Source organism: Penicillium arizonense (assembly GCF_001773325.1).
Source record: "Penicillium arizonense strain CBS 141311 chromosome Unknown PENARI_contig008, whole genome shotgun sequence".
Lineage (NCBI taxonomy): Eukaryota > Fungi > Ascomycota > Eurotiomycetes > Eurotiales > Aspergillaceae > Penicillium > Penicillium arizonense.
Window position 1 is genome coordinate 1157161 of NW_019173285.1, and position 27240 is coordinate 1184400.

The window sequence follows — 27240 nt, forward strand, 5'->3', positions numbered from 1 at the left end:
ATCTCCAGTGGGATTCGAACTTCCTTGACTCTCCTACTTATCTTTATCAACTTCCTCTTTTACCTGTTTCATTCATCTAAGCACATTCGTTGAACTTCGAGTAAACGACTGGTCAATCGACGATGCGGGGATCGTCGCAGCAGTTCCTGGGGATCCCAGGACCCCAGAAGATCCTCAAGACCTTTGGGTCTTTGTGGCTCTCGCAGACACCAGAAGACAAAACATCTGCAGGAACCTCTTCGTCTTGCCCTGTGTCCGAAATCAGTTGTCAAGCTAAGTATCATGGCCAAGACACCTGCTGTTTCAACTACCCCGGTGGCCAAATGCTGCAGACGCAGTTCTGGGATGTTGACCCTGCCCTTGGCCCTGAAGACTCCTGGACAATTCATGGACTCTGGTAAGCTTGTGCTATATCGCCGGACCGAGGGTACACTAACCCCTGTTAGGCCCGATCACTGTACCGGCGGCTTCGACCAATTCTGTGACTCCCGACGCAAATACAGCAATATTTCGCTGATTATTGTCGACTCGGGTCGCGGAGATCTACTTGAATACATGAGCGAATACTGGAAGGACTTCCGCGGTGATGATTCGAACCTTTGGCAACATGAGTGGAACAAGCATGGCACTTGTGTCAGTACTCTTGAGACTCATTGCTACGAAGATTACATCCCGCAACAGGAGGTTGTGGATTACTTTGACAGGACGGTGGAGGTCTTCAAGGATCTACCTACTCATGAAGTAAGTTTTGCCCTCTACAATACGACGCAATCAAAAGTGGTTCAGATCAAAGTACTAATCTTATCTAGTTCCTGGCCAATAATGGAATTATACCATCACAAACACAGACCTACGCTCTCGCCGACATTGAAGGTGCACTAGAGCGTGCCCATGGAAACCCTGTCACTGTTCGTTGCCAACGCGGTGCCCTCAATGAGGTCTGGTACTATTTCAACATCGCGGGAAGTCTGCAAACAGGGAAATTCCATTCTGCGAGCCCTGGTATGTAAAATCAAAAAGTAATCTGTCTTTGGATTGCATCGTTGACTTGTGTAACAGATGGCCAAAAATCCAACTGTCCTTCGAAGGGCATCAGGTACCCACTGAAGCATTCTCGGCCCGAGCCCACTCAGACAACAACTAGCGGCCACCCCGATCCCACAGCACCCAGCGACCCATTCTCCGGTAGGGGTAACCTGATTGTTTCTAACCGCAACCAAAAGCATGGTTGCATCATCAGCTACGGAACATGGTTTACGTCGGGTACCTGTGCTACCTTCCGGACCGAGAAGATATCAGGTAAGTAGCTGTACTTCCAGCATATGATCTATTAGGTCATGGTCAGATGCTAATGGGATGATCACTCTCTTGCAGATGATGCGTTCTCTTTGAAATCCAGCAAGGGGGTCTGTGCCTTTGAGCAGGACACCCTTACTTGCGGGCCGGAAGTAAAAACCCCTAGCGAGTTTACTGTGCGTATATCTGCTCTAACCCTTTATTCGAAATTCTCACACTACGCAGGTTAAGGATGGGAAACTCTCCTACGAGGACAAGACTACCTTCTATGCTGATCAGGCACCAAGAGGGCGTACACAGAGCAATGTGTATGCTTCGCAGGAAGAACGGTCTATTGAGATCGAAATCACCTGGGCGTCTAAGAGCTATTGACAGTTTTCTCGTCTTCTGCTATAGTCGGCGTTTGTACTTATTTTCGCGGGATAGAGCGGAGTTTGCCATAGAGATTTCGGCACACAAAGGGAGGACGGTCTGAATGACAGCGACTACGAGGGTGATTAGAAATGCGACACATATATGGATGGAAATGTAGAAAGGGCGTCTCTACCATTTGATTACGATAGTTTCATAAGAAGCTCCGCTATGTATATGGGCTTACACAGGGTGAATTAGAATTTTAGCCATAAGCTCGTTTGTATGCGTAATATATTTGAAATACTAGAGTACAGGCTATCTTCAAGTGTGTCTTGCACTGAAAGAAAACATCAATCAGGTAAGTCATACCTTGTCGACAGGTAGGTACAGAAAAGATCCATTGAAAGTAAAGACGTCTGAAGTACATATAGCATCATAAAATAGGGAACACATAAGGATAAAACACCGGGAATAAGCTCAATCGTGTAGAATCACGCCGCCATATAAAACCAAACATCTGCAAAGAGATGTGATAAGGCCAAAAGACGTGAAACTCAGAGGGAATGGCATGCTTATGAAAAGGAAAAGTAAACAAAAATGGGAAAAACAAAGGGGCAATAAGGGCATAAGGGGACAGAACGCAAGAGCCTGAAACACCCCAAGTCCCGCAATGTCATTTCAGATACCGAATGTGCAAAGAAGGAAAACGCCCAGATTTTGGTGTCGTGTGTCATTAAAGTGTACAAGGTCATCTCGTATCGTTGCAAAAAGTCTCGCCGTGAAGAAAAGGGTCAGCTGCGTCATTTATATAGTCGTGTAGCCGTGGTGATCTGTTGACAGAACTCGCTCAAGGGTCGACGAGGAATTCATTGGACAAGCAGTCAATGGGGTCTGCCAGCTCATCGTCCAGGGTGGGTAGACCAGAGAAGTGCTTCTCGGGGTAGAAAGATGATGTGACAAAGTCGCTGCTGTCCATGAACTGATAGGTTGGGAAACCCGGCAGACCTGAGTTGGTAAGATGTCCAAACTCCTTCTGTAGGTCCTCAGATGGGTCTTGCGTCATGAAAATATCGATATCTGAACCAATGGAGGATTCTATCAGGGTGGGCGCCGTGTGGGGAGAAGACATCTCCCGAGGGGAAAGAGCAGATCCACTGTAGATAGATTCCTGCGAGTACGGCTCAGAAGTCAGATTTGATCCGTAGTGTGCCATGGCCTGCTCATATCTGGCATGAGCCAACTGAGGAGGTGATAGTGGCAGCATGTCATCCTCGAGCTTGGCGTCGAGAGAGTTGTACGTTCCAGATGGTGAGGAAAGATCGTTGTATCTGTTGCCAGGGGAGGTAGGCGGCGTGAATGACGAGACGGCACCTGATGGTGCATAGTTTGGCGAGTTGAACACAGGAGCCTCTTGGAGAGTACGGTGAGTCTGGATTGAGGGTAGCGAGGCGGCCTTTTCGGCGACCCGTTGACGAGTACGAGTGGACTTAATCTGGCGAGCATCGACATCAGGACGGTTGTTCTTTCTCTTGGGAGGGCGACCACGCTTGGTGGTCTTGGGAACCACTCCGGTAAAGCCGCCAACGCACATATCACGCTGGCGGTGACGTGTGAGAGCATCCTGTCTGGCGAAGCTGGCACCACAAGCACATGCGAAAGGCTTATTGCCGCTGTGTGTCTTGAGGTGACGTTTGAGATCATGTCCGCGGACGAAATGTTTCTCACAGATGTCGCACTTGAACTGACGGTCTCCAAGGTGTGTTTGTACGTGAGACTTAATGTTCTCCTTCCGGCCAAAGCGGCAAAGGCAGTCCGTGAAAAGACATACCCATTTGCCGTCCTTGGGATCAGGTCCTGAAATGTACTTGGCGATCTCATCAGTTGACACACCAGTCTGTTGGACAGAGGCCTTGACTCTGGCATCAAGATCTCCATCATAAGCAGCCGGCTGAATAACAGATGATGCGGGGGAGAGAGACTCTTTCTTGGTTTTGGTAGTGGACGATGGTGCTGAGATCATGGGCTTTTGCGGGGTCACTCCATAAGAGCTAGGCGATGGCATATCAGCAACTTCGGTGAACGAGGACCCGGTAGGGGAATTGGCGGGCGAGGGTATTTGGTGCTTGACTTGCATGGGGGTGACACGAGGGACTCCTTGAAGGGACTGGGTTTTCTGCATCTCACAGGAAGCAGGCACATGGGGAAAGGAAAAGCTTTGGGACTTGGTAGGTGTCGGGTCATTGCTATACATGGAATAATCAATGGATCTTTTCAAAGGGGTAGAATCTGGGGTGAGAGGTGAAGCGTCTGACGGGATATTAGCGCAAGTTAATTTCAAGTATGCGATGAAACCTACAATCAGTAGACATTTGCGAGAGAATCCTTGCAGAAGGAGCCTTTGGTTGAACAGAGACTGGATGCATCGATCCTGCATAAGCCGTCATCTGTTCGTTCTGGGCCATTGGCATGTTGCGCTGGGGGAACAATTCCCAATCGGCATTGTCAATGAACTGTTGGTTTTGCTGGTTCGAGAATTGTTCTTGCTGCATACGGTGCAGAGCGAGCTTCAATGGTGTGTTTTCAGAGCACTCGCTGGCTGACCGGGACAGAGCCGGAGCACCGATCGAAGATGGTGAAGGGCTGCCAGTGCTAGCGTGGATCGCTTGCAGTTGTTCTTGGTTGAAGGCCTGGCAATCAGAGCCGAGCGAGGGCTGGTATTGATAGGATTGCTGCACAGGCATACCCGAGGGCATATATGACTGCTCTGGCTGTGGGGCATAAGATTGATACTGATGTACGTTCCTCTGTTGAGATGGGTAACCTGATTTTTCGTTAAAATAATCTCGTAGCTGCGAAACCGTCTTCGGCATATGCTGTCGGTCCATGGCGACATGTGGGCTGAAAGAGCTGAAGTCTACCGTTTGGCCCCGACGATGTGAGCGACGAGGTTGCATATTGGACATAATTGCCGGGGCGGCGACCTCGAATGGAGCTGCTGGTGTGGAAATTTGACGGCGATGGCGGCCGTTTCCCAGCGCGTTCGGTGCGGCGGAAATCATGGCTGTGCAGCCGGTTGACGGTTGATCCTGGTAAGGTGTCAGTCGGTGAACCTGAAACAATTGAACGCGCAAAGAACGAAAAGCGAAAGTGGAAGTTGCTAGAGCCTCAAGTAACTATAGCAAGATGGAAAGGGATTTAGAAGTGACCACTCAAGGCAAAGGTCTCACAGCTCCAGATATTCTGAACTGAACTTGAGTAGAAAACCTTGAGAACGTAAAGATGTGAAGGTTTGTTCTGGAGCACTGGAGATCTATCTATGTGACCCGCGGTTCCCATCAACAATTGGGTGTTGGCATGGCAACGCGCAGGGCCCGGCGTCTGGGAAACCAGGCTCTGACGCTGGTGGGCCCACCCCTGCCCACTTGGCCGATTTATGCTCTTTCTTCGCCTGAGGTCGAGGCCTTGCTTGCAACTATTCTCCATGTTCTTCTGCAAGGGCTTCCTGGTGCTGCGAGGAGCCGGGAATATCATCAGACCCTACGTAAAGTTACCGGGAAATTGACCTTCCTCAATTCGTCTCCGGGGAGATTGGGGTAAACAAGTAGATAAACAGTCGATCTGATGGCCCGAAGGCTCCATAGATGGGGCTGTGGCTCCCATGTCGTCACATTTTTAAAGCTGATATTCGACCTATCCAACGCGGGACGTGCAACCTGAGGCATAAAATGATTGACCGCATCTGGGTCACGTGCCAGGCTGTCTGCTTCCAGCGGGCCATTATTTCTCCGAAGTTGAGGTCATGTGATTTTGAGCCAGCCTTTTCATTCGTGCTAGTCTTTTTCGGGTCAGGATCCACACACGTGACCGCACAACGATTTTAATCGGCTCCAGCCCACAACCAATTTCTTTAATCTTGCAAGGTTGAGGAAGACACACTTGTCGAGGTGAGTTGGACTTTTTCCTGAGCAGATAAAGATGTGATGAGCATGCGACTAGCTTACTCTGCATTTTCTACTGTTTAATGAAATATTCTTCATTGCGAGCATCCCACTGACTTTTCCACAGGCCTTCATCAAGATGCAGATCTTCGTCAAGACCCTCACGGGTAAGACTATCACCCTCGAGGTTGAGTCCTCGGACACCATTGACAATGTCAAGTCCAAGATCCAGGGTAAGCGCATCTGAAACTCCGAGCGTACGCATGTGCCGCTCTCGAATTTGCGACAGTATCTAACGTTCAACCCCGCACCAGACAAGGAGGGTATCCCCCCTGACCAGCAGCGCCTGATCTTCGCCGGCAAGCAGCTCGAGGACGGCCGTACTCTTTCGGACTACAACATCCAGAAGGAGTCGACCCTTCACCTCGTCCTCCGCCTGCGTGGTGGTGGTAAGAAGCGCAAGAAGAAGGTCTACACCACCCCCAAGAAGATCAAGCACAAGCACAAGAAGACCAAGCTCGCCATCCTCAAGTACTACAAGGTTGACGGTGACGGCAAGATCGAGCGTCTCCGCCGCGAGTGCCCCGCCCCCGAGGTATGTTTTACCCATGTCGCAAGACATTTTCAAGTCCCAGGATCATCAGATGCTAACATATGTTACAGTGTGGTGCCGGTGTCTTCATGGCTGCCATGCACAACCGCCAGTACTGCGGCAAGTGCCACCTCACCTACGTCTTCGACGAGGCCAAATAAATGGCCTAAGTTGAGCAGTGGTGTTCCAGTATCGAGTTCTAGCATGGTTTCGCTAGGCTGGGGCGACGTATTGGGATATCATTGTTGATGTTATGGTTGATGGCTGTGTGCTACGATCTAGACAAAAATAAACAACCTTTGGTGTATTCCAACTATTTCATCATGTAGAGATAACTTGAATTCGTATGCTATGAACATTGACTATGTAACCCATAACGGAGCCATGATTTTCAACCAAGCAATGCTGTGCGGGCATCGAACTATTGCTCTGGGAGCCCAGCCTGGATGTTGCTGTACTTACTCTCTGGATAATGGAGAGCGTTTGCCGACTGATCCAAAGCACCCGGGCCACCCACTGCGTCGACGAAGACACCGATCAGACTTCCATCAGATGCATTTGCCGCCGGGCCTCCCTTGTCGCCACTGCTCTCCCACCACATGCCACCACCCAGGCCGCGCTGCCGGATGTAGTTAGCCTTCACCTGTGCCAGATGAACAGTGTCGTACGAGACCATGGTCCGCGAACCGCCATCATAGCACCAAGATGCTCCCGACTCAGCATCGAACTGCTCCTGGGCTCCTGGCCTTGGCAGCGCCTTGTAATCCCAGACGCCGTTTTCCCAGCTGCCTTCGCCGACCCCCGAGAATGGAGCGCCAGGCCCATCGGTGTTGGTGAATGCACGTCCATACAGTGGCATTCCCATGACGATCTTCGACGGGGGCACACCACCAACGTTGATGTAGTAGTTAATGGCGGAATCGGCCGAGAAAGGAGTGGCTGCAGGGTTGGAGTTGGAGTGGACGATGTTCGCCTGGTGGCCAGCATTTTTATCCCAGCTTCCGGCGAAATCATAGGCCATAAGATTGTAAAAGTCCAACAACGGGGTCATCTCTTGCAGCCGGAGCTTTTCATAGTTGTTGGGTCCTGTGATTGTCTGTTTAGTGATCCAAAGCACATCGAAGATCGAGAGAGTTCATTGTCAACATACCTGCAGGGCAGGCGATCGTCAAGTAGAAACGGCGATCAGGACCAGCTGCATTATCAAGAACCTAATCCTGGTCAGCTGGTTCATTTGACATTCAGGGAAATGGACATACCTCTCGGCACTTCCGGAGCAGAAGAACCAGGTTCAAAGCCTCGTTGTCATCTGAGAATAGCGTCAGTCTCCCTTCCTCTCCTCGTGTATATTTCAATCAGCTTACCCTTGGGATACTCCCAATCAATATCAATACCTGAAAGAATCAGCCAGAGTTCCCTTGATACAAATTGAGGGATAAATCATACCATCAAATCCTAGATCCAGAACCAGGCGTGTTGCGGATTCAGCAAATTCAGTACGACCCTGGTCTGAGCTTGCAGGCTGTGCGAAATTCGCCGAGTAAGTCCAGCCACCGATGGACAGCAAGTTCTTCAACTTGCGGTTCCGCTTCTTGAGCAGGAAAAGCTGCTTGGCACATCCATAGACATTGGTCCCGACGTCATTCCAAGAGTCTCCTGGGTAATGCTTCTCGATATCAGACCAAGAATCGGTCAGGTACCTGCAACTTCGGTCAGCGAATTGCTCTGCATTTTGCAAGGTTAAAGGCCAGATCCTACACTTCTCCGGATTCGGGACGGACGTTAGCGAATGCATAGAGGATATGCGTGAGCTTCTCTGCGGGCAGATCCTGCGGGTTATAGTTGCGGCCGTAGATCGCCTGTAGCAAGTTGGTCAATACGGGTTGTTCCTACAAGCATTGGGTGTGGTGATAGAACGCGGATCGTGCGCTATCAGAGTGAATACGACAAGCCAAACGTAAGCACATACCCAGTTGACAAAGTAGGCGACTGATTTCATTTCAGACATGGTTGATGCAGGAGGGGTGGCACGAAAGTAGTAAGAGTATTGCACAAGAACAGCCACAAACACCAGGACAGTGAAGGCAATTGATTTCAGCTGATAGGCCACAATTTCGACAAACGTCAGAAGAAAGTTATGTTGAGGCTCGACAGAATTAAAGGCAAGTGCAGTTGTTCAAATGGAGGGGTACTTTATGTCGCAGCCTAACTGTTAGCGGATCTTTGTACCTGGGCATTTTATAAATAACAACGCCACGACGTCATTGTGCAGGGACCTGATGTGGCGGTGTGCAGCTCACCTAAGGCACCAACTGTGGCTGAATATATATGAGGTTTAGATCAACGATTAGCAATAGTTGTCAGAGAAAGAGAGGCTACTATAGTACTTGAAATGCAGTGTTTATATATCTTGAAGGTAAACACTAGGAATTACGTGCTGCGTGACAGTTCTACCTGCATAGAGTTGCGGTACGACCTGAGATATCAGTCATGCTTCTGAGATATACCTTTGACATGTTTTGCACTGCTTTGAAATCTCTTAATTTGAGGTGTGTGTTGAAAAAAGCAAATTGCGAGGTCTCATGTGCTCGGGTTGCCTAAGAATGCGTGCTCTGGACAAGAATGAGACATACATTGAGTCCGCATGAGGATAGGAATGCCGTGTTTTTTGGAACTCTAACTCCTAGTCATGAGAACCTCGCCTACTGTGCTTACTTTTGACTTCATATATCTTAAATCTGCTAGAAAAAGACTCAAGTTCCTACAATTGGAAGGTTTTGCTGATTATGACGGCTCTGAGTTCTGTCTTAACAAAATCGTAAAGAATATCCTCCCTTGCTATGATGGCACTTGGCACCAACTTTCACAGTCGATCATTCATCACTTGCATGAGATGTCAGGCGACCAAAGTCTCTATGCCGAAGACATCTTTTTTGGAGTTAATTACTTATCTCGCTCATTTGGCGCCAATCAACTGTCATTCTGCATACCATGTAGCAAGTGACCCATGACATCAAGGCCATCGATAGGTGAGTAGGCATATGCAATGGCACAACTTATTGGATCCCACGTTGGCGCCACGTTAAGTTTTTTTTTCTTTCCCTCCCCCCCTTTTCACTGTGATCTGTAATCAGGAGGATGACTTTTATTTTATTTTTTATTACAGTATGCTTATTCTTTTACGTGTTTATTGATGATATATATAAACATCTTTAGCAATACAATAGAATATACGTACCCTGTGTTAGAAACTGTGCCTAACTCGACAGTGGAATGACCTGCTGCAAAATCTACGTCCCGGACATTTCTGAATCGTTTCATATTATCAATTTGATACCTCAACCTGTTTATGGCATGGGCTACAGGAGTCTAGAAACCAAGTTCCCACCTGCATGCGCTCGTGCAGAGATGAACCTTATCTGGCGGTGAAACCAGATGCAATGTGTAACAATCCTTACACCCTGTACAACAAACAGCTAGACTGTCAAAGCGGCAGTGGATTGCGAAAAGGGCGCGTGCATGCATGCATTTCCTCGTCACACAGAGAGCGCAAGACCAATCTAATGTTGTTTGAATAGAATAAATTGAGTTCCAGAAGCACTAGAAGTATTCTACAGAAGTACAAAGTGATCTAGACAAGATATGAACACACAAATTGCACCACCGTGGATGTGGTATTCTCGGCCTTAGAATAGTGGTAATTCCTAGAATCCACCATGCAGCTTCGGATGAGCGGAGAACGTAGACCTGTAGAAACAGGATAGAGTGTCGCACTAAATATTTTATTGGACTTCCGTACCAAAAAGTCGGGATTCCGGCAGGATCAATTGACATTACGCTGTTTAGCTCCCTCCAAAAATGCGAAACTAACCCGAGACCTAAAGCACCATACACATGATTCATGCATAGTGGAGTAATCTGTGCATTGGGCCGAAAGAGGAAATGATCAATTGTGGGTAGACACATAAAAGGCGATTCGACACATGGCAACACCAGATGTCACTGTAACCTAGAAGCAAAGGGTAAAAAAGGAGAGTACCCCACTAATGTTTCATCGATAATCTAAACTCCGTAGAGAAACCAGTTTATAGCACCTCAGGCAGCGGACCTGACCCCAAAAGAGACGATCGCGACGGTTAAGCAGGATATGGTTTCCGAGTAGATCCACTCATTAGTCGAAATGGAGAAAAATACAAGAAAAAAAAAAAGCATCATCTTTAACTCCGATTTCCAGAAGGAAACCTGAAAAACCAGCACCAGCTGAAGTCGAGCCGACACATGGCTGTGCAGCGCACCGATTGGCATAGCACGTAGCGGACTAAAAGCCTTAGTCCCGGATCCACCCAGATGCCGTCTCTCCAAAATCTTTATCGAAAATCTGACCCATATGCCGATCGGTAAAACGTCTTTTTTTGCCATTTTTATCTGGGCTCATCTACGTGTAACACTGTATACTTTGGCCGGTTAGAAGGATTACCGCCGGGTATCCGAGGCCCGGGTTTGTTAGTATAATCAAGTACGGTGTTTACATGCACATTTTAGACTTAATTCTACAGTTAATGTGTACCGCTGTGGTCCCTGATCCTCTTTTTTCTGCCTTTCAGCTGGTATCTCTGCCTGAGCGCCCCACGTGTCTGGTTCTTCCGTCTGTGCGATTCGCCAATGACATCGATCCCACAGGGTTGACGGACGTAGGGGGGTATCTCCGATTAATTTAGCGCGCAGGGTCTGGACTTTTTTTCCCTGTCTCTTTGCATACGAGCTACGTCTGAGTACGTGATGAGTATATTCTTAATGAACACGTACTCTTAACGCTAGACACCCAATGGTTCAAGCTAGTGTGGGGGCATTAGGGTTATGCAGGATTCACCTGAGAGATCAGTGGCAATTGAGACCAAGTCTTTCGAGTTGGGCAAATGAGAGAGCGGAAATTAACAAGGATATCAATCAAATTCTCATAGCCTAAGTTACACAGCAGATACAATGCAGAATGTGAGTGTTCAATGTTCAACACGAAGCTCAACAACATCCCATAACACCTCAACGAAAAGTAAAAACACAACCCAAAAAAACGTGACAACAAGAGGGGATATCGTAGCTACAACAAAAACCACGCAGTAAATCCAGACTTGTTTCTTTTCCTTCGCTTCTCTCGAGGGCGGCAAACACTTGCGACCAGCGCTGTACCCGCCACCCCAGCATGCCATCCCGTGTATGCCCCTCTAATAAAAGAGCCCATACATGGCCAACCGGACTCGCAAGCGTCCGGGAATACGTAGAATGCAAGGCTCCCCAAAAGACTCAACTTCGTACAACATGTATTCGTTCCGTTTCATGTATCGTCATTACCGCCCCGCAATCCAGCGACGGATCACTTCGAGGGACGGGTCGTCGTCAAGCCAGTGGCCTGCCCGCATGTCGGCGGCGCGGAGGTCCGAAACAACATGGTGATCTGTGATGCCATTGAGATCCTGATGAAGCGTGGTAGTAGCAGTCTTCAGGGCTGCGGCTTTGTCGGCTGGTGATCGCTGAGCACGTAGGATGTTGATGCGGGCTATGGCCCATCGTCGGGCTGCAGCGGCACGTAGGTATATCTTGTGTGCTTGGAATCGGCGTGCGCTGCTATCCACGATGACTCTGCAAAGAGGGAAGTTCGTGTTAGTCTGGAACGATTGGAACACTGATTGAGGTGTGGAGATCATTGTACCTCTGTAGCTCGGCCTTCTCGGTTTCGACATTGCCTTGCCCTGTAACCGGACAGGGCTGATAGTTGGCAGACGACAAGTTCTGAGCGGAGGCTAGAGACTCCCGGAGTACCACATAGCCTTCCTCATTATGATCCGCTTGGCACACTTCCATACGCTGTTGCGAGATGTGCAGCAGGAGAGTGCGGTAGTCGTTGATGATCTCGGCGACGCGCATAGCGCGGGCCTGGTTGACTGTGAGGGGGGAGATCAGCACTGTGTTCGGCAATTGAACCTTCTAATTGAGGAATTGAGGATAGCTTACGTCCGTCCGCCATGTCTCTTGGGGTATATTAAGTCTAAAATGGAGATAATAGGTCAATCCAAGGAGTGGAAGGAAGTGGGTAAGAAGAAGTATAAAGTGGCATCAAAGATGACCAATTAGAGAAAGAAAGGCAACGATTAGAGGAACTGATTGTCCATGAACTCGTGAATGTTAGGCCAACAACGGTCCTAGGGAGGGAGAGAAGGAAGATATAAATCTTTCTAAGTAGAAACAGCCTTCTCCTTACCCCATACATCATGACAGCCAACGACCTCGATCGGTCGAATAGGGAAAAAAAGGAATATCCTCAAAATAATAATGATAACCCAAAGAAGGTACTCAGCCCGTGACAGCGGAGCCAAACGTCAGTAGGATCATCATCCCAGGGACCAGCTGCACCAATAGATGGTGAAGATCCCACGATCAGAGAGCTGGGGTGGTCGAGCACAGCTGGGATGTAAAGCGCGAGTGGGCCATGGAATAGCTCCCGAGAAACCGTCAACGGCAACAGGACCACCCTTGTTCCCTAAGAGGGAACCGGAAGTGGGGAGATGCCTGAGAGAGCAAGAGGGGCGTGGCCAGGTATGGCGTATGGCCTGGAAACATGGCTTGTTTTGCCTCCGTAACAACCGGGCCCGAGCTGCATTCTCCCAGTGGGGGAGCGTTAGTTCCGCATTGAGCAAGATTAGGTTCCGGTGCACTTCGATTTGGGGTTCTCCTGAGGAGAGACAGGTGACTTCAGGACGCTGATTGGAGAATGGACGAACTACTCAAGTGGGGACTCATTATTTTTTATGCATAGGAAAAAGGAGTAAGTTCAGCCCTGGACCTGCATAGGCGAGATCTGTCTGAAGTGGAGCGAAGCAATTAGGGTTCAGCTGCCTTTGTCACACTTTGACCCATCACCGCCTACCTATCCAGGAAATAGTTGGATATTCAAGGGAATTTACGCGCCTAGATGCGGCTGTATCTTTTTGTGTGTGTTATTATTCTGATGTATTCTTTCTCTTCTTTGTCCAATTCCACCAAAAGTAAAGGATAACATTACGTGTCTATATTTAGGCCCTGCGTTCAGCCCAGCCACTGCTGAGCCACATGTGGCGCCCGGCTCGGAGCTGGACTTCTTTCTGCATGTAAATTTACTAAGATCAACAGATCGTCCTCAGCGTTGCAGACGTTCTATTGATACGCCACAGCCAGTGTCATAGCTGCGCTGATCTGGTTCATCCCGACAGTCTTTAACAGGGGTTTCAACTTCTTTCGGTGGTGGGATTCACATTTCCAATCGCCTCGGCTTCCCTGGATTGATGGCTGTGTTGGGTATCTCGCGATACGGACGCAGGCTGCTGAACCCACCCTAATCCCAGGAGATGTGGCTGGTGACGGCGGCTATCAATAATCCCGTTCTAACACTTCAGTCTTCCTTTAACCTGTTAGTGACCCGAGACACAAATCGAAACTTGAAGAGAATTTGAAATAGTACCAGGGAGGAGAACCGCGGTCCAAGTATTATCTAGCTCACCAGGCTTCACATTTCCTGCATATTTCTATCTTCTTACCCATACGGTTATATCAGTATCTTGGTCTGTCTTTCCCAACAAGAGCATTCATGAACTGTTTGATGATTGTTGGTATGATTCGGGCCTGCTAAGAACTATGCGTGCAAAGGAATCAGATTTCTTATCAAATATAAGTAATTTGAACGGGTACCTTGTGTTTGTTGACCTGATAAAGGCCGGTATGACTCTACGCACACTGGTCCAGCACCATGGCAAGGACAAGAGCCATTGGTCACTGTACCATGGAGTGCATTTGTCGTTAGGGATATCTTGGCCAGGATCCTACCCAGACCAAAACCGCCACAGATGAGCTTTACAAGATAATGAATTCCGTTAATCCAACCTATCTACTGAAGATGAGACATTTCTAATTCTTCAAGTGTAAGGTTGCAAATCCGAAGACCGAAAAGAAAAGACTGCTTCGTTCAATTTTCGAGCAGTAAGGGGGTAACGAGGCTATTGGCTCTAAGTGGTTCGTGTGATGACCTCTCTTACTATTATACCTATCACCTTAACGGGAATATTGCTAGCTGTTTACCAGGTCTTTGCCAGGTCTCGTGAACTATCTTCCAAGGTTCTCTTGCCAATTCAGTAACTACTGTAGTCTCTAAGTATACCAGGGAGCTCTCTATAGCTATAAAGATCGCGACACAGCGATAATGCAGAATATTACCGACCTCGTTCATATTTCCATCTGGACTGATTGATCAGAGAGTTGCATCTAAATTACCTGTGGCAAATCCCCCACGGCTTGGAACGCGGTTGATATTAACAAGTCTTGGCCCGAGAAAACGCGAGGCTAGGGGCCGAAGAGCTGCATGAACAAAGAAGTATGGCGTCAAGATGCAGGGTTAGATCTCGCAAGAACACGGGGACTCCGAAACACGACTGAAACCGTAGCATTGCAGGAAATGAGTTATCATTTAGATCGTCTGTTTCTCTAATAGCAGAAAAGGGAGGAAAAACACGGGGTTCCTTCCATTCCTGGTCTCTTATCTCAATGGCTTGCAAATCAGGTTCGCTCAGTCCTTCTCGGCTATAGCCTGCAGGCGTTCATCGATCTCTTCCTCTGTCAGGGCGCGGAACCCTGTAGTGGTACCTTCCTGGCCATCTTCGCGCGGCCCACCGACAACACCAATCTCAATCTCGTGCTTCTTGAAATCGACGCTTAGCACGTTGCTCAGGGCAGTGATACCCAGTTCCACAACTTCCTCCCAGGAGCCTGGGGCGGCATCCTTGTTCTTCAGCTTCTTCTCCAGGTAGTTGAGCGCCTCCTGCTGCTTGGGGCCGGATGCTGTCGCCTTGTATCCAACGTAATATCCAGCTGGGTCACACTTGTAGAGCTGAGGGCCGGCTTCGTCATCGACGGAGATCAAGGTTGTAGCCACGCCGAGTGGTCGCATGTAAGCCTGGAAGATTTCAAAAGAAGCACGTTAGTCAATTAGCCCCCAAATGAGAGTTTTGCACGGTGACTGAGACCTACCCTTTGTGTGTAGACCTGGTTGATATTTGCCAGTCGCTTTGCCAGAACATCGCAGGGCATCTCGTATCCGAACTTGTACCGGAACTCAGCAGCCTCACCACGGGCCCGGTCGACAGATGCCCGAGCATCTGCTATGGAACCGGTCATCACGCAGCCTACGGAAGGTGAGATCCGGAAAACATGTGAAACGGAGGATGGGTCGATCAATTTGTCCTGATGCGAGACAGATTAGCGTAAGTGCGCCTCCGGCTTCGAACGAAGAATCCAGCTTACAGCGACTTTCTTCTGGGAGAGGACCACAGCACAGTCCTTCCCCCTCACACCGATGGAGGTGATGTTGGCCGAGGTGATGGCCTTGAATGCATATTCTGAGACACAAGTGTTAGGTCAGCGGCCATGATGACAGCACGGGGATTGAGGCCGGGGGGTAGACGAGCGAAAACGATCGAGGAGTCAAGAGCACATACCGACTTGGTACAACCGACCCTGGTCAGAGAAGATAGTGATATGTCTGTCGTAGGCGCTTCCTGCGGAGAGAACCAAGGTCAGTCGGGGATGAAGTCATGGGGCTAGGCTGTGCCATCGGCGAGAGATCATACCAGACATGATGACGGTGCTTCAAGTCTTTTATAACGAGATAAAGAACAACACAGGAAAGGAATAGGAGAGAGGGTCCTGGAGATGAGACGATGAGGGTAGAGCAGTGACGCGTGCCTGAGCTGCCTTGAGCTCAAGCTTGAGGTCGGCCTCACCGCCTTCAACGCCATTGACCAGGCCAGGTGCATTCCACCAAGACATAAATAACAATGTGAACCGTTGATTTATGAATGGCAATTTAGATTGCCAATGCTGTCTACAGAGTACCATCGTGTTTTTCTCAATTGGATGCAATATGAGTACCAAAGCATGAAGCCTAGATACACCCTTCTTACTCGACTACATACTTGGATAGTTTATCAATGGTGGTCAACATGAATAAAATGACTTTTGAGTATATGAACATCAACATAATTACACCGTCCCATATGCTGTGGTAGAGATATGCACATAAAACTAAGGTAACGATCCCTCCAAAAATTGGCCTAACAAAATTAATCACTGTCGCTTTCACTGCTCGAGATCTCGATCTGAGCAGTTCTAAGCTTCCGCTTTTGAGTCTTCTTAGGGACCTTTGGCACAGGCGCGGGCTTAGGCTTTTCTTCACGGACCGGCAAGTTCTTCTTCTTCTTGCTTTCCTTCTTCGAGGGAGTGTCCACTGCAGCTTGCTTAGCAGGGGTGGGTGCAGAAGCCGAAGCATCAGAATCATCGCTGTCACTGTCGCTGCTGCTACCGCTGGAAGAGGTGCTTTCATCGCTGCTGCTGATATCAACAACGACGGTTCTGTTCTTCCGCTTCTTGTTGGCTGGGGGCTCTGTAGACTTGGGTTTCCGCTTGGGCTTGGCATCTTCGGCGCTGAACAGCTTGCCGGCGACAGCGAAAAAGACCAGCTCCGCTCGCTGCCTCTTTGGCAGACGTTTCTTGGCATCTGCGTTCAGATCCTCCCTGATGTTGACGCGGTCCAGTTTCTCGTCTGCTTCCGGCAGAAGTTCACGGAACGCGTTGATAGCTTCGATGTAGTCAGTGTTTGTGTTTTCCTCCTGGTTTTCCGCTGATTCATCGTCCTTGGGCTTGTCAAGATCCATGTCGGCCTTGATCACATCCCTAGCAGCATCGCTCAACCGTTGCTTTGCGGCGTCACCACGGAGTCCTTGCATGTATGCCAGCAGCGAAGTGTTGTACTGAGAGGGGACATGCTCGAGAGAGTAGAGGTGCTTGAAGAGGTTGGTTTCGCGGTTCTTTTGGAACTTCCAGGTCGCGCGTGCTCGGTGGTAGTGGCTAAGGTAGGAGAGAATTGGAGTCTCGTGGACTTGTGCCTCAGTCGGGGCGGTGCCGGTTTTTCTTTGCTTCTTCTTCTCCCGCTTGCGCTTCTTCATATCTTCAAGTGCCTTGTCATTCTCCTTGTCTTCGGTGTCTGCCTCGGCTCCATCGGTGGTAGCAGCTTCGTCCATGTCGACATCGTGGGAGTCACTGTCGTCGTCGCCGTCATTCTCCTTTGTCCCGGGTCCAAAGGACACTCGCTTCTTTTTACTCTTCTTTGATTCAGAGTCCTTGTCCTTCTTCTCGTCATCATCTTCGGAGTGGCGGCGCTTCTTCTTTTTCTTCAGATCGGCATCGGTTTCGGGGCCAGCGTCCTCGGAAGATGACTTCTTGCGCTTTTTCTTGTCTTTCTTGTCGGACTTAATCTCTTCGTTGGTGTCGATTCCTTCAGGCTGTGCGTCTGCGATGCCCTCGTCTGTAGAGTTCTTCGCATTCTTGAGCTTCGATCCGAGCTTTTTTGAGGCCGGGGATTGAGCCGACTCGGTGTCGGTCAGCTTCGCCATTGTTGCTGCGTATGGCTACAACAGGGTCGAGCAATACACAGTGTATAATCCGAGGGCGGATGACACTCTCAAAATGTCTGAATTGGGTGTTTCAAGCCTAGCGACTGCGACTCCGACTGTGGTGAGACCGGGCGGAGACAACTTTTTTTCTGCCAGCTGATCGGGTGGACCAATCAGATCCTCCCTGCGTTGTGTATCTTCTTCGGGGGTTTACAGTAGCAAATTCAGGGTCCAGTGCATATTGAAATCTTGTATATCATTGGTAACAGTTATGAGTGACAGTCTTTTTGGTCCAAAAGGCTGTGTCCGAGGTAAAGATGCTGATATGAAACCCCTCAATCTACCGTAGGATCAATATCCAGACATATGTGACGAATGTATCCTTCTCGATTTGGAAAATAAGATGCTTAGAATGCTAGATGCTTCAGCATTTCAGCATTTCGACTACTGTCCAGGATGGAACACCCCACAGATTCCTCCCAAGTCATCAAACTTTCTGATTGTGCTAGAGCGAGTCCTCTGCTCTTTTACCATGCCGACCATTTCATCCAAAATGTTTCATTCTAGAACACGCTCATTATATAGAATTAGACGCATCATTCCTCTCTAGTAGCAGCATTTCCGTCTAGCATGACGAATAGCTCCACGCCTCGCGGCCGCACATGTGCGAGCTCAAATTCACCTGTAAATGGGGCGTCAAAGGATGGGTATTGGAGGTCTGAACCGGCAGAAAATTTTGGTAAAGGCGATTATGTTCCGGGAGTCAAATACTTTTGAAATGTGACTGCACATCTCGATGTCTCTCACCACTAAAATATGACAACATTTTTACGCACGGCGGTAGACAATTCTTCATGACTGGGTTCACACAATTACCACTAAATATGAGCGGGGAAAAGAAGAAGAAACGTCTTAATCCTTTGCTTCTTGTGAACGAGAGGTTCGAATCAACGCGAGTGGTCGCTCCCTGACGCCAAACCAGTTCTTGCGCTAGCTTTAGAGTTCCGCCGAATGTTCCCGCCATTCGGCGGAACTCTTAAGTGGATCGCGGTGGTGAGTGACGTGCGTGGAGGACTACGTTAGTAGGCAAACTCCTCCCATCACGCAGCCCTCCCTACACTCTGCCTAAATTAACGGAATCGTGACAAAGTGTGAGCATTTTCAGGTGCATGATGGAAATAGGTGTTGTATGAGACGACTGGCTCGCGTGTTACCGGGCAAATGGGATGGATAGATGACTCACCATGTTGTAGCTTCCACGATCCTGCGCACTTCCTGGTTAGATCCTTCTTGACGAACACGACCTCCTTGTTCTCCTATTTTCGTCCGCGACATTTACAATGCCTTCACCTTATCGGAGATCGTGCCGAGACTGCGTGAAAGCGAAACGCCGCTGTGACCTGAATTTCCCATGCTATCGCTGCCTTGTTCGGTCCTTGCAGTGTACATATGAGAACCCGCGAAACACGCGACCTGCAGCAGTAGCTGATTTTGCAGACGGTGAAGACCCGACGTCGACAGTCTCGCCGCGAAGTGTCACCAGGATCAACGCTGCTGAGATGCCGGGTGTGAATACGGCCGTCGGACCCTTGGACGTATATAATAATGCTTCCCCGGGTCTGACCTTGACTGGGTCGGCACTTCCTTTGTTCCCAGACTATGACCTGGACTGGCAGGTTATCATGGAAAATATTGACAGCTTTGCGGTCCCGGACCAAGTCGGGGTAGATAATACGGCACCGGCTCGAAGTGTCCTGGCAGGTGAGATATATCAAGAGCGAATTATTTCGGCCGTGAAGCAATTCAAGTCCTGGCCAGGTATTTACGCAAGTCGTGGACATATCCCGTTTATCCACGCCCGGTTGTATACACACGACCTACCATCGGTCATGCAAGAAGCTCTAGGGATGTGCTCCTTTTATACTCAGAGAAATAGTCACAATGAGCACTTAGTCAATCGGTGCATCAGTCAAGCGGCGCGACGACTAATAACGGAGCACTGCGAGTCAGACAATATGTCATTCACGGAGCAATTAGCTTCGGTACAGGCATTGTGCCTCTACCAGATCATTCAATTATTCGATGGGGATATTGCGCTACGATCGCAGGCCGAAGCAGCGGGGCCTGTCCTGGATCGATGGCTGCGACAGCTCAAGCGCCATGCCAAGCCTGTCAGCGATGCGTTGAGAAATGCGACTTACACAGGGTCTGCACACGATGCATGGCGGGCATGGGTATTTGATGAATGCGTACGACGAACTCTCATCGTCGGTTTTTCCATTGAAGGGCTCTACTCGTTTCTCAAAAACGGTTGGGATGCTTCCCACCATGACTTTGCGGAACTTGGTTTCTACGCACAGCGGGCGCTCTGGACTGCACCATCCGAATATTTCTGGCTGGCAGCTCTCCAGGACCACTTGTTGCTTCCAGTGTGGTTTCGGACATGGGAGTCCGATACTGCTCAAGCGCAACCAGCAGACATGGAAGAACTCGGGATGATAATGATGGGATTCATAAAGGGAGTCGATTATTGCCGTCACTGGCTAGGAAAAGAGTCACTCCATAAATTTGGTCTCACTTTACACGAACTTGGCTCCTCCACCTGACAACAGCAATCTGAGCTTCAAAACATTTATAAGGCTAGGAAATCTCAATGGTCCAGTACAATCTCTACCAGTTCAATCAACTGCTTCCCTCCATCACTAAACGCAATGACAGAAATGGTCAAGCTTGTCTGCTTGCGTTGATTGCCTGTTTTCTTATCCTCCAATGTAAAAGTCTGAATGTGCGCGACGGAACCAATGCCTTTATCTGTTGCATCAGGTGAGGCCAGCAGCTCACGGCTATTTTGCACACTGATGTTATAGGTGCGCCGTGCCTCTGTTATCACCTGATCAAAGCCCTCCCTGGGCACATGCTGACCATTGATACTGTATAGCATATAATATTAGACTGGCTGACGATCCACAGCAAGAGCCCATCGATGGAAGAAATTACCAAACTTTCAATTGAGGGCTCATTTCCTCTTTCATCGCCTTTTTGCATATTTCATCATCCGGCTGGTAAAACAACTTGGCAAAGAGGTCTTCAAGCCAGTTTCCAAGAGGAGTGGGATGATGGTCCAGTTGGCCTTCCATAGTGCGTGGCGTGTTGTGATAGTTCAAATTGAAAAGTTTCTTAGCAGTGTAATGAATAGTGAAAATGAAGGAAAATAGATGGTTACTGACTAGGGTTTAAATGCAACCTCTCCTTTTAGTTCCACCAAGCTTCCGCTGGCCTTCCACTCAGAGGCGGTAAGCATCTTATAGTCTTCCGCACCTCTTCCGCAATAATCCACGGCAGCGGAAGCTTGGCATGCCACTTGGGGGATCCAGACCGTATCCCATATACTAAAATGTTGATTGTAACAGTATTTTATGGGATCGACAGATATCAGTGCATGGAGTGGTAACTTACCACTAGCAAGCAATTGGTTACCCAGGAACTCGCATTACCTGTGTTTTGTGTGGTAAATCTGTTAAATTGACAACTCCGGTGTTGTAACTACCAAGTATCGACAGATTCAACGCATCAAACAGGTAGTATTTCAGTTCATGTATCAATTTATTCTACTATTTCGAGTCTCTGACCCATCCCAGACCTCATATCTTACCTGGATGATAGGTGTTCTACCCTGTACAAGTACATTGTGACATGCGAATGGGGATGCTGCTCTACCTCACCAAAGTGTCCTAAACAGGTGATAGCTTACAGTAGTGCAAAGGTTGCTACGGAATCGCATATCAGAATGCTACATTTCTCCTCATCTGCAAATCTGGCTTTGCGAATGAAACTTTGGGGCGAGATGCAGGGTCGGTGTAAAACAGTACCAGATTGGCTTGCCCTAGTCTTACTTCTCGTCCGCTTCTGCAAGAAGGTTGAAATCCAAATACATATTGAATACTTAGGTACAAACAAATAAGTGCTCCAAAGACACGCCAGAGATGTTAGTACCGCTGTAAAGATTTGTCCAAAATCACTTCTCTCAAAAAGGCGGAAGATTTGGCTTGGGTTAAGGACGTGATCATGCCTCTTCGATATACCTGCCTGGTATAGGCTCGGCGAGCGCTGCCCGCCACGTAGGTGCACTGAATTTCTCAGTGAAATACTGTGTCTCGTGCACCACAAGTTCGCGAGCAAACTGCATGATGGAGACTGAATATGTTGGTACTCCGTCATAGGTGATGATGCACTCGCTCACCCATAGATGGCCGTCGCCTGAGATCCGTAGCACCGTGAAATGCCGGTCAGCCGGGTGTCCACCACGCTGTGCAGAAATTGCCGCACGACCTTTGAAACGCTCCCCTGATTGCGGGTAGTCTAGAATGGCGTCTGCGGCATAGATGGCGTATTCGGCTTCGGTATCACGGTCATCCGAGGCCTGCCAGTGTTCCTCGATTGCTTTCCTGGTCAAATTCATCGCACTCTCATTTCCGGTCATTATGACAAACAATAATATACTTTGAGCACCTAGCGAAGGCACCGCTAGATCGTGTATTCCAGCGGAGTTATGGGACAGAGGATATATCAGTATGTCGCTCGGTGGATGAGCTTGCTGACCAATGCGGCCAATGACACCCACGACTTCCCCCAGTACCGCGCAATATGCGTCCCCAAACGGGCCTTCGCCGCTTTTGCTGGTGGGGGGCCTTCGACAGTCTAATGCAATTGTACCTTTGGATGAGTTTCTCGACCGCTAGCGGAGCAGCGGCTGAATATTGGCTTCCGGCAAAGCGTATGGCTGATCAACGAAAGAGAAGAGGCGGCAAAAACAAACACTTCCCAAAACGGAGATAAGTAGACAAGGCGATTTTACCTTGGTGGTGCTGGAGCTACTTCAGCTGCCGACCAACCCATTTAAACGCATTCAATCACTTCCGCCAGCTGCTGCTCAGTATCCTGTATTACCACTTCCGTCGCCCAAACGCACGCAGCCTTGGGTGTAGTAGGTGCGGAAAGAGCATAGCTTAAATCAATGTAAAGGCAGCTAGCTACAGTGAACATATTATAGCGTTTTGATTGAAATATGCCAATTTAGAAAATAGTAATGAGCGACGAAGTGGCCCGATCAGCCGGGTGGTTAACTCAGCCGGGAATTACGTATTGATGCCTTTGAAAACCGTCGTGACGTTCATGATTCCACATTCCGACCAATAACGCAAGACCATGCATCATTGAATCGGTGAATTGGTTGTCTTGTCGCTAGGCTAATACCTCCATTAAAGCATAGCTCTAGGTATTGTTTCAGAACCTGTGTAGGATCAACTACTGACTCCTATTTACGTGCTCGAACCGGACCGACCTCATATTTTGAATCAGTTAGTAGTTGATGTTTCGTCGCCCGGCTGTGCTCAACTCGCTGAAGCGCTATTGCAATATGGCGACAAACACACAGTACGAAGTCATAATTATTGGCTCTGGCCAATCCGGCACACCCCTGGCCGCCGCATTTGCGAAAGCAGGACAAAAAACAGCGCTGATTGAACGCGAGCATATCGGTGGAAGCTGTATTAATGAAGGCTGTACACCGACAAAAACGTTAATTGCATCAGGTCGCATCGCCTATCTAGTTCGTAAGGGACTAGATTATGGTGTACACACTTGTGAGCATGAGCCCGATGTGAATGTGGCCGTGGTCGACATGCTCAAGGTCCGCCAACGGAAACGCGACATCGTCGCCTCATTCCGCGGTAGTAGTGAGACTAAGTTAAGAGATGCTGGCGTGGATGTCCTGACTGGTGAAGCTACTTTCGTGGACGAGAAGACACTCAAGTACAAAGATAGTAGTGGCAACGTGAGAACTGTCCAAGGCCAGAAGATATTCATCAATGTCGGAGCACGACCTGCACCACCACTCCTCGAAGGGATCGGCTTGCTTGATCAAAAAGCAGTCTTGGATTCCACGTCAATTCAAGAGCTAGACGAGGTTCCTGGCCACCTCGTGGTGATTGGAGGAGGATATGTGGGAGTGGAATTTGCACAATTGTTTCGCAGACTAGGTGCACAGGTCACCATAATCCAGCGTGGAAAACAATTACTACCGCGCGAGGACGAGGAAATTGCTCACCTGCTGCGAAATATTTTTCAGGAGGATGGACTTACAGTACACTTGAATTCTGACCCTGTCAGAATTGCGCCGTCGCCTAGCGGGTTTACACTTGATTTCCACACCAATAATGGCGATCGAACCGTCGAAGGAACGCACATCCTATTCGCTACCGGCCGGATTCCAAATACAGACCGGTTGAAGCCAGAAGCTGCAAATATCGACATGGACAAGAAAGGATTTATTGTGACAAACGAATACCTCGAGACTTCGTCTCCTTCTATTTTTGCAATAGGCGACGTGAAAGGACCACCGGCATTCACGCATATCTCGTACGACGACTTTCGCATCCTTCGGTCTAACATGCTTTCATTACCACCTACGAGGCTCTCTATCAAAGACCGCATTGTCCCGTACGTGGTGTTCACCGATCCCCAATTCGCGCACGTCGGCCTCCATGAGCAGGAAGCTCGTGTAAAGTTCCCCAACAAGAGGATTCAAACTGCGAAAATGCCAATGGCATACGTCGCCCGCGCCTTAGAAACGGACGAGTCGAGAGGAATGATGAAAGCTGTGGTGGACGGTGATACAGGTTTGATTCTAGGGTTTTCCTGCTTGGGCATCGAGGGTGGCGAAATCATGAGCATCGTGGAAATAGCGATGATCGGAGATGTTCCCTACCAAAAATTGCGAGATGCAGTCTTGGCTCATCCCACTCTAGCAGAGAGTCTGAACAACATTTGGGGATTTTTGGAATGAGCGCAGTGTGTTCTGTACATATGCTCTATACCACCATGCGCAGAAAGACCTATTCGAGTTGAGGGTGCATGAACACTTCCAAATTGCCCCAAGTTTGTGCGAATATCTATCATCGTACAGTACGTCTCGAAACCGGTGTCACCACCTACACTCTTTCTTCCTTTCTTACGTCTCGTCACTCTAAAATAATCCTTGTCCTATTGTGTATTAACTTATATTGTATTAAGTTTTATATTCAAACATTAGCCTCTTGTATCCCCGTAGGCCGTTGCCAACCTTGGTCATACCAAGATGAAGTTTTCTTTGATAATTTTCGACAGTGCTACTGTTCTCGGCACTTAATCCTAAACCATTTAATCCCTTTATTTGTTTCTTTTGACGATGGCGCCCTAGAAACTTACAAACCATGTCGCTTCAACCGAGAAGAAGCTATACAGTATAGCTTAATGTCTTCTAAAACACTTCGGTTGACAAGCATAGGTGAGCTTTTATCATGTGCAAGAAACACTGATTCAATCATATTCAATAAACTGTACAAATTATTCAGAGCATCAAGCAATCGTCTGCTCCTCTGGTTTCTCATATGATGACAACTCATTCTGGTCAGCATCAAGGCCGTGACTCTTACGGGCTCTGTATTCCACCAAGACATCGCCATGCAGCTTATACGCCTGCTCCATCTTCCAGTAGAAGGGACTCGGAGTAGAAAATAGTGCTTCAATCGATTCCAGGGAGCGGTTACGGGTTTCGGGGTAGACTATGACTGTTATTAGCTTTGGACTTTCAATATTCCTTGTCGTAGCAAGAACGTACAGAGGTAAATGATGGGGATCCAAATCAAATTAAGGCCGGCGAAGAGGAAGTAGGTGCGGCTCTGTGAAATAGTGGTCAGCTTCATGTACAACAGGATTACTTGCTAAGCTTACCGTCATGGCCTGGAACATAATCGGATTGACCAAAGTCGTCATGCCCACGCCAATAGCCCAACCAGTGATGCCGAAGCCATTACCCTGGGCTCGCAAGTCACTGGGAAATATCTCCGTGGGCACCAAGAACGCGACAGTACCCCAGGTCGCGGCATAACTGTTAGAAGACATCAGATTAGTATTGGAGGACAGCTAAGAATTGAATGTGGTCGACTAACCCAATATTGAACAAAAACAGCATGGTAACAGCCGCGGGAGCAAACTGAGCAGCCTTGCTGGGAGTATGCAATGAGCCCTCGTAGACAGCTCCAGCCTGGCATCCAGTTAGAGACAGGCATCGCAATTTCCATGGAAGTAGAGACATACAATTATATTGACAGCAAATAGCACTGCGGAACCACCCATGAGACAGATACGGCGACCTAGGCGATCGACGATCTGAGCACTTATTATGGTACCGATGATGCCAACCGTGTTGATTCCCCCAGCCAGACCGTTTTGCGTGATGGTGCTGTATCCGGCCTGGCGCAAGAGAACTGGAGAATATGCAGTGACAGCCTGTATTCAACCGAGTTAGAGATTGTCATAGAGTAATGCTGACCGGGATGCACCTACCGTAATACCTGTCCAGGAGGCCATGATCTGAAGCCAGACACACAGCCAAGCTCGCCTGCCCAAATTCGGATGCTGCCTTCCACCCTTCCCGAGCAAGATCTTTACAAATTGGATAGGAGAGCTGCGCTGGCTTCCCTCTCCCATAGCGACAATCTCCAAGTATTCCCGATCAATCTCCTCTGGGCTGGCCTTGTGCTTGCGAATGTGCTCCAACAGCTCACGCGCCTCTTCGTTCCTACCAACTGAAGCGAGATACCGGGGACTATCCGGCAGCATCTTGATGCAGCAGACAAGAATCAGGGCTGGGAAGCATTGGAAGGCAAGTAAGAACCGCCATCGCACGTCTGAATATCCGTTATTGATGAAGGCGAGACCGAAGGATATCCAGTATGCGACTGATATTCCGAGATCTGAAAGGTGTTAGCAAGACACCCAAAAGAAAGGCCTCCGACTCTGCTTACAGTTGGCAATGAAGACGTATCCCAGAAACCCGCCGCGGTGATCTGCGGACGACGTTTCTGACACCAAGACAGGAGTGATGCCGGTTAAGGCTGCATCATCACGAGTTAGAACAAGTTAGAACAATCGGCCATCGTACAAAAGAACTCACCTCCGGTACCAATACCCGTCACCACTCGAGCACAGATCATAAAGTTCGAATTCTGAGCGGCAGCCTGTAATGCGCCGCCCACCAATGCAAACAACGCGCCCATCAGCAGGCCATTGATTCGACCAACTCGGTCAGCCAACCACCCTCCAGCAAAGCAGCCGAAGATGGCACCCAGGTAGTAGACACTGACAATTCCGCCCTGGTGTGTAGTGTCTGTCACGGTGCCATCCGGCTTCCCAATGCCGACTAGGGTCACGTACTTGGGCGAGGCATTGACGCCGCCCATGACACCCTGGTCATACCCTTCGAAGAAGATGGAGATGAGCGAGAACACCTGGATGGTGATATTCAGCTGCCGCGACGAGAGCCGCCTCCAGAGCGTTGTATAGCCCATGTTTCGTTTATTGCTCTGTCCTAGTTCCTACATCGAAATTATCGGGGGCTCGCGAATGCTTTATAAGGTGGAGCATCCGACCCCGGCCGATCGGAATGGAGCTGATCCTGGAGAAGCGCGGGGGAAACATCCAGCTCTCATTCAGGCGCGTGGCCGTTTAACAGCATTTGCTGAGATTGAGATTGAGCTTGTTTCTTGTT

The 27240-nt window shown here is 48.9% G+C and overlaps 12 protein-coding genes across 12 annotated transcripts; 4 read left to right on the forward strand and 8 right to left on the reverse strand.

Annotated features, from left to right (window-relative positions):
• Positions 1-122: 122 nt before the first annotated feature.
• On the forward strand, positions 123-1668 carry PENARI_c008G00261 (T2 family ribonuclease; the record flags this gene model as incomplete). The annotated part of the gene is made up of 6 exons (XM_022631271.1): positions 123-397; positions 447-741; positions 810-1002; positions 1060-1299; positions 1375-1472; positions 1522-1668. 6 exons carry the CDS (start codon positions 123-125, stop codon positions 1666-1668), a joined length of 1248 nt encoding a protein of 415 aa, XP_022488559.1.
• An 829-nt stretch (positions 1669-2497) lies between these two features.
• On the reverse strand, positions 2498-4709 carry ace2 (putative C2H2 transcription factor (Swi5); the record flags this gene model as incomplete). The annotated part of the gene is made up of 2 exons (XM_022631555.1): positions 2498-3957; positions 4007-4709. 2 exons carry the CDS (start codon positions 4707-4709, stop codon positions 2498-2500), a joined length of 2163 nt encoding a protein of 720 aa, XP_022488714.1.
• A 422-nt stretch (positions 4710-5131) lies between these two features.
• PENARI_c008G01888 (ubiquitin-ribosomal 40S subunit protein eS31 fusion protein) lies at positions 5132-6341 on the forward strand (the record flags this gene model as incomplete). Its single annotated transcript, XM_022631330.1, has 4 exons — positions 5132-5191; positions 5716-5821; positions 5903-6183; positions 6252-6341. The coding sequence occupies 4 exons, from the start codon at positions 5132-5134 to the stop codon at positions 6339-6341; spliced, it is 537 nt and encodes a 178-aa protein (XP_022488462.1).
• A 260-nt stretch (positions 6342-6601) lies between these two features.
• On the reverse strand, positions 6602-8188 carry PENARI_c008G09770 (glycoside hydrolase family 18 protein; the record flags this gene model as incomplete). Its single annotated transcript, XM_022631596.1, has 8 exons — positions 6602-6609; positions 6643-7266; positions 7331-7391; positions 7440-7489; positions 7545-7574; positions 7627-7880; positions 7939-8039; positions 8150-8188. The coding sequence occupies 8 exons, from the start codon at positions 8186-8188 to the stop codon at positions 6602-6604; spliced, it is 1167 nt and encodes a 388-aa protein (XP_022488650.1).
• Positions 8189-11525: 3337 nt separating this feature from the next.
• PENARI_c008G03568 (uncharacterized protein) lies at positions 11526-12202 on the reverse strand (the record flags this gene model as incomplete). The annotated part of the gene is made up of 3 exons (XM_022631387.1): positions 11526-11817; positions 11888-12119; positions 12190-12202. 3 exons carry the CDS (start codon positions 12200-12202, stop codon positions 11526-11528), a joined length of 537 nt encoding a protein of 178 aa, XP_022488470.1.
• A 2568-nt stretch (positions 12203-14770) lies between these two features.
• Positions 14771-15837, reverse strand: prs2 (proteasome core particle subunit alpha 1; the record flags this gene model as incomplete). The annotated part of the gene is made up of 5 exons (XM_022631666.1): positions 14771-15157; positions 15232-15444; positions 15505-15599; positions 15699-15758; positions 15831-15837. 5 exons carry the CDS (start codon positions 15835-15837, stop codon positions 14771-14773), a joined length of 762 nt encoding a protein of 253 aa, XP_022488837.1.
• A 485-nt stretch (positions 15838-16322) lies between these two features.
• Positions 16323-17651, reverse strand: PENARI_c008G04920 (WKF domain-containing protein; the record flags this gene model as incomplete). The annotated part of the gene is made up of 1 exon (XM_022631439.1): positions 16323-17651. One exon carries the CDS (start codon positions 17649-17651, stop codon positions 16323-16325), a length of 1329 nt encoding a protein of 442 aa, XP_022488776.1.
• Positions 17652-18991: 1340 nt separating this feature from the next.
• Positions 18992-20257, forward strand: PENARI_c008G08830 (Zn(II)2Cys6 transcription factor domain-containing protein; the record flags this gene model as incomplete). The annotated part of the gene is made up of 1 exon (XM_022631558.1): positions 18992-20257. One exon carries the CDS (start codon positions 18992-18994, stop codon positions 20255-20257), a length of 1266 nt encoding a protein of 421 aa, XP_022488597.1.
• Positions 20258-20301: 44 nt separating this feature from the next.
• On the reverse strand, positions 20302-20788 carry PENARI_c008G01019 (uncharacterized protein; the record flags this gene model as incomplete). Its single annotated transcript, XM_022631299.1, has 2 exons — positions 20302-20581; positions 20649-20788. 2 exons carry the CDS (start codon positions 20786-20788, stop codon positions 20302-20304), a joined length of 420 nt encoding a protein of 139 aa, XP_022488606.1.
• Positions 20789-21714: 926 nt separating this feature from the next.
• PENARI_c008G09448 (uncharacterized protein) lies at positions 21715-22131 on the reverse strand (the record flags this gene model as incomplete). The annotated part of the gene is made up of 1 exon (XM_022631585.1): positions 21715-22131. One exon carries the CDS (start codon positions 22129-22131, stop codon positions 21715-21717), a length of 417 nt encoding a protein of 138 aa, XP_022488463.1.
• Positions 22132-23067: 936 nt separating this feature from the next.
• Positions 23068-24495, forward strand: PENARI_c008G09658 (mercuric reductase; the record flags this gene model as incomplete). Its single annotated transcript, XM_022631592.1, has 1 exon — positions 23068-24495. One exon carries the CDS (start codon positions 23068-23070, stop codon positions 24493-24495), a length of 1428 nt encoding a protein of 475 aa, XP_022488726.1.
• A 551-nt stretch (positions 24496-25046) lies between these two features.
• Positions 25047-27040, reverse strand: PENARI_c008G01640 (sugar porter family MFS transporter; the record flags this gene model as incomplete). The annotated part of the gene is made up of 8 exons (XM_022631320.1): positions 25047-25252; positions 25309-25369; positions 25422-25578; positions 25640-25734; positions 25788-25979; positions 26037-26446; positions 26498-26587; positions 26647-27040. The coding sequence occupies 8 exons, from the start codon at positions 27038-27040 to the stop codon at positions 25047-25049; spliced, it is 1605 nt and encodes a 534-aa protein (XP_022488508.1).
• Positions 27041-27240: the final 200 nt, after the last annotated feature.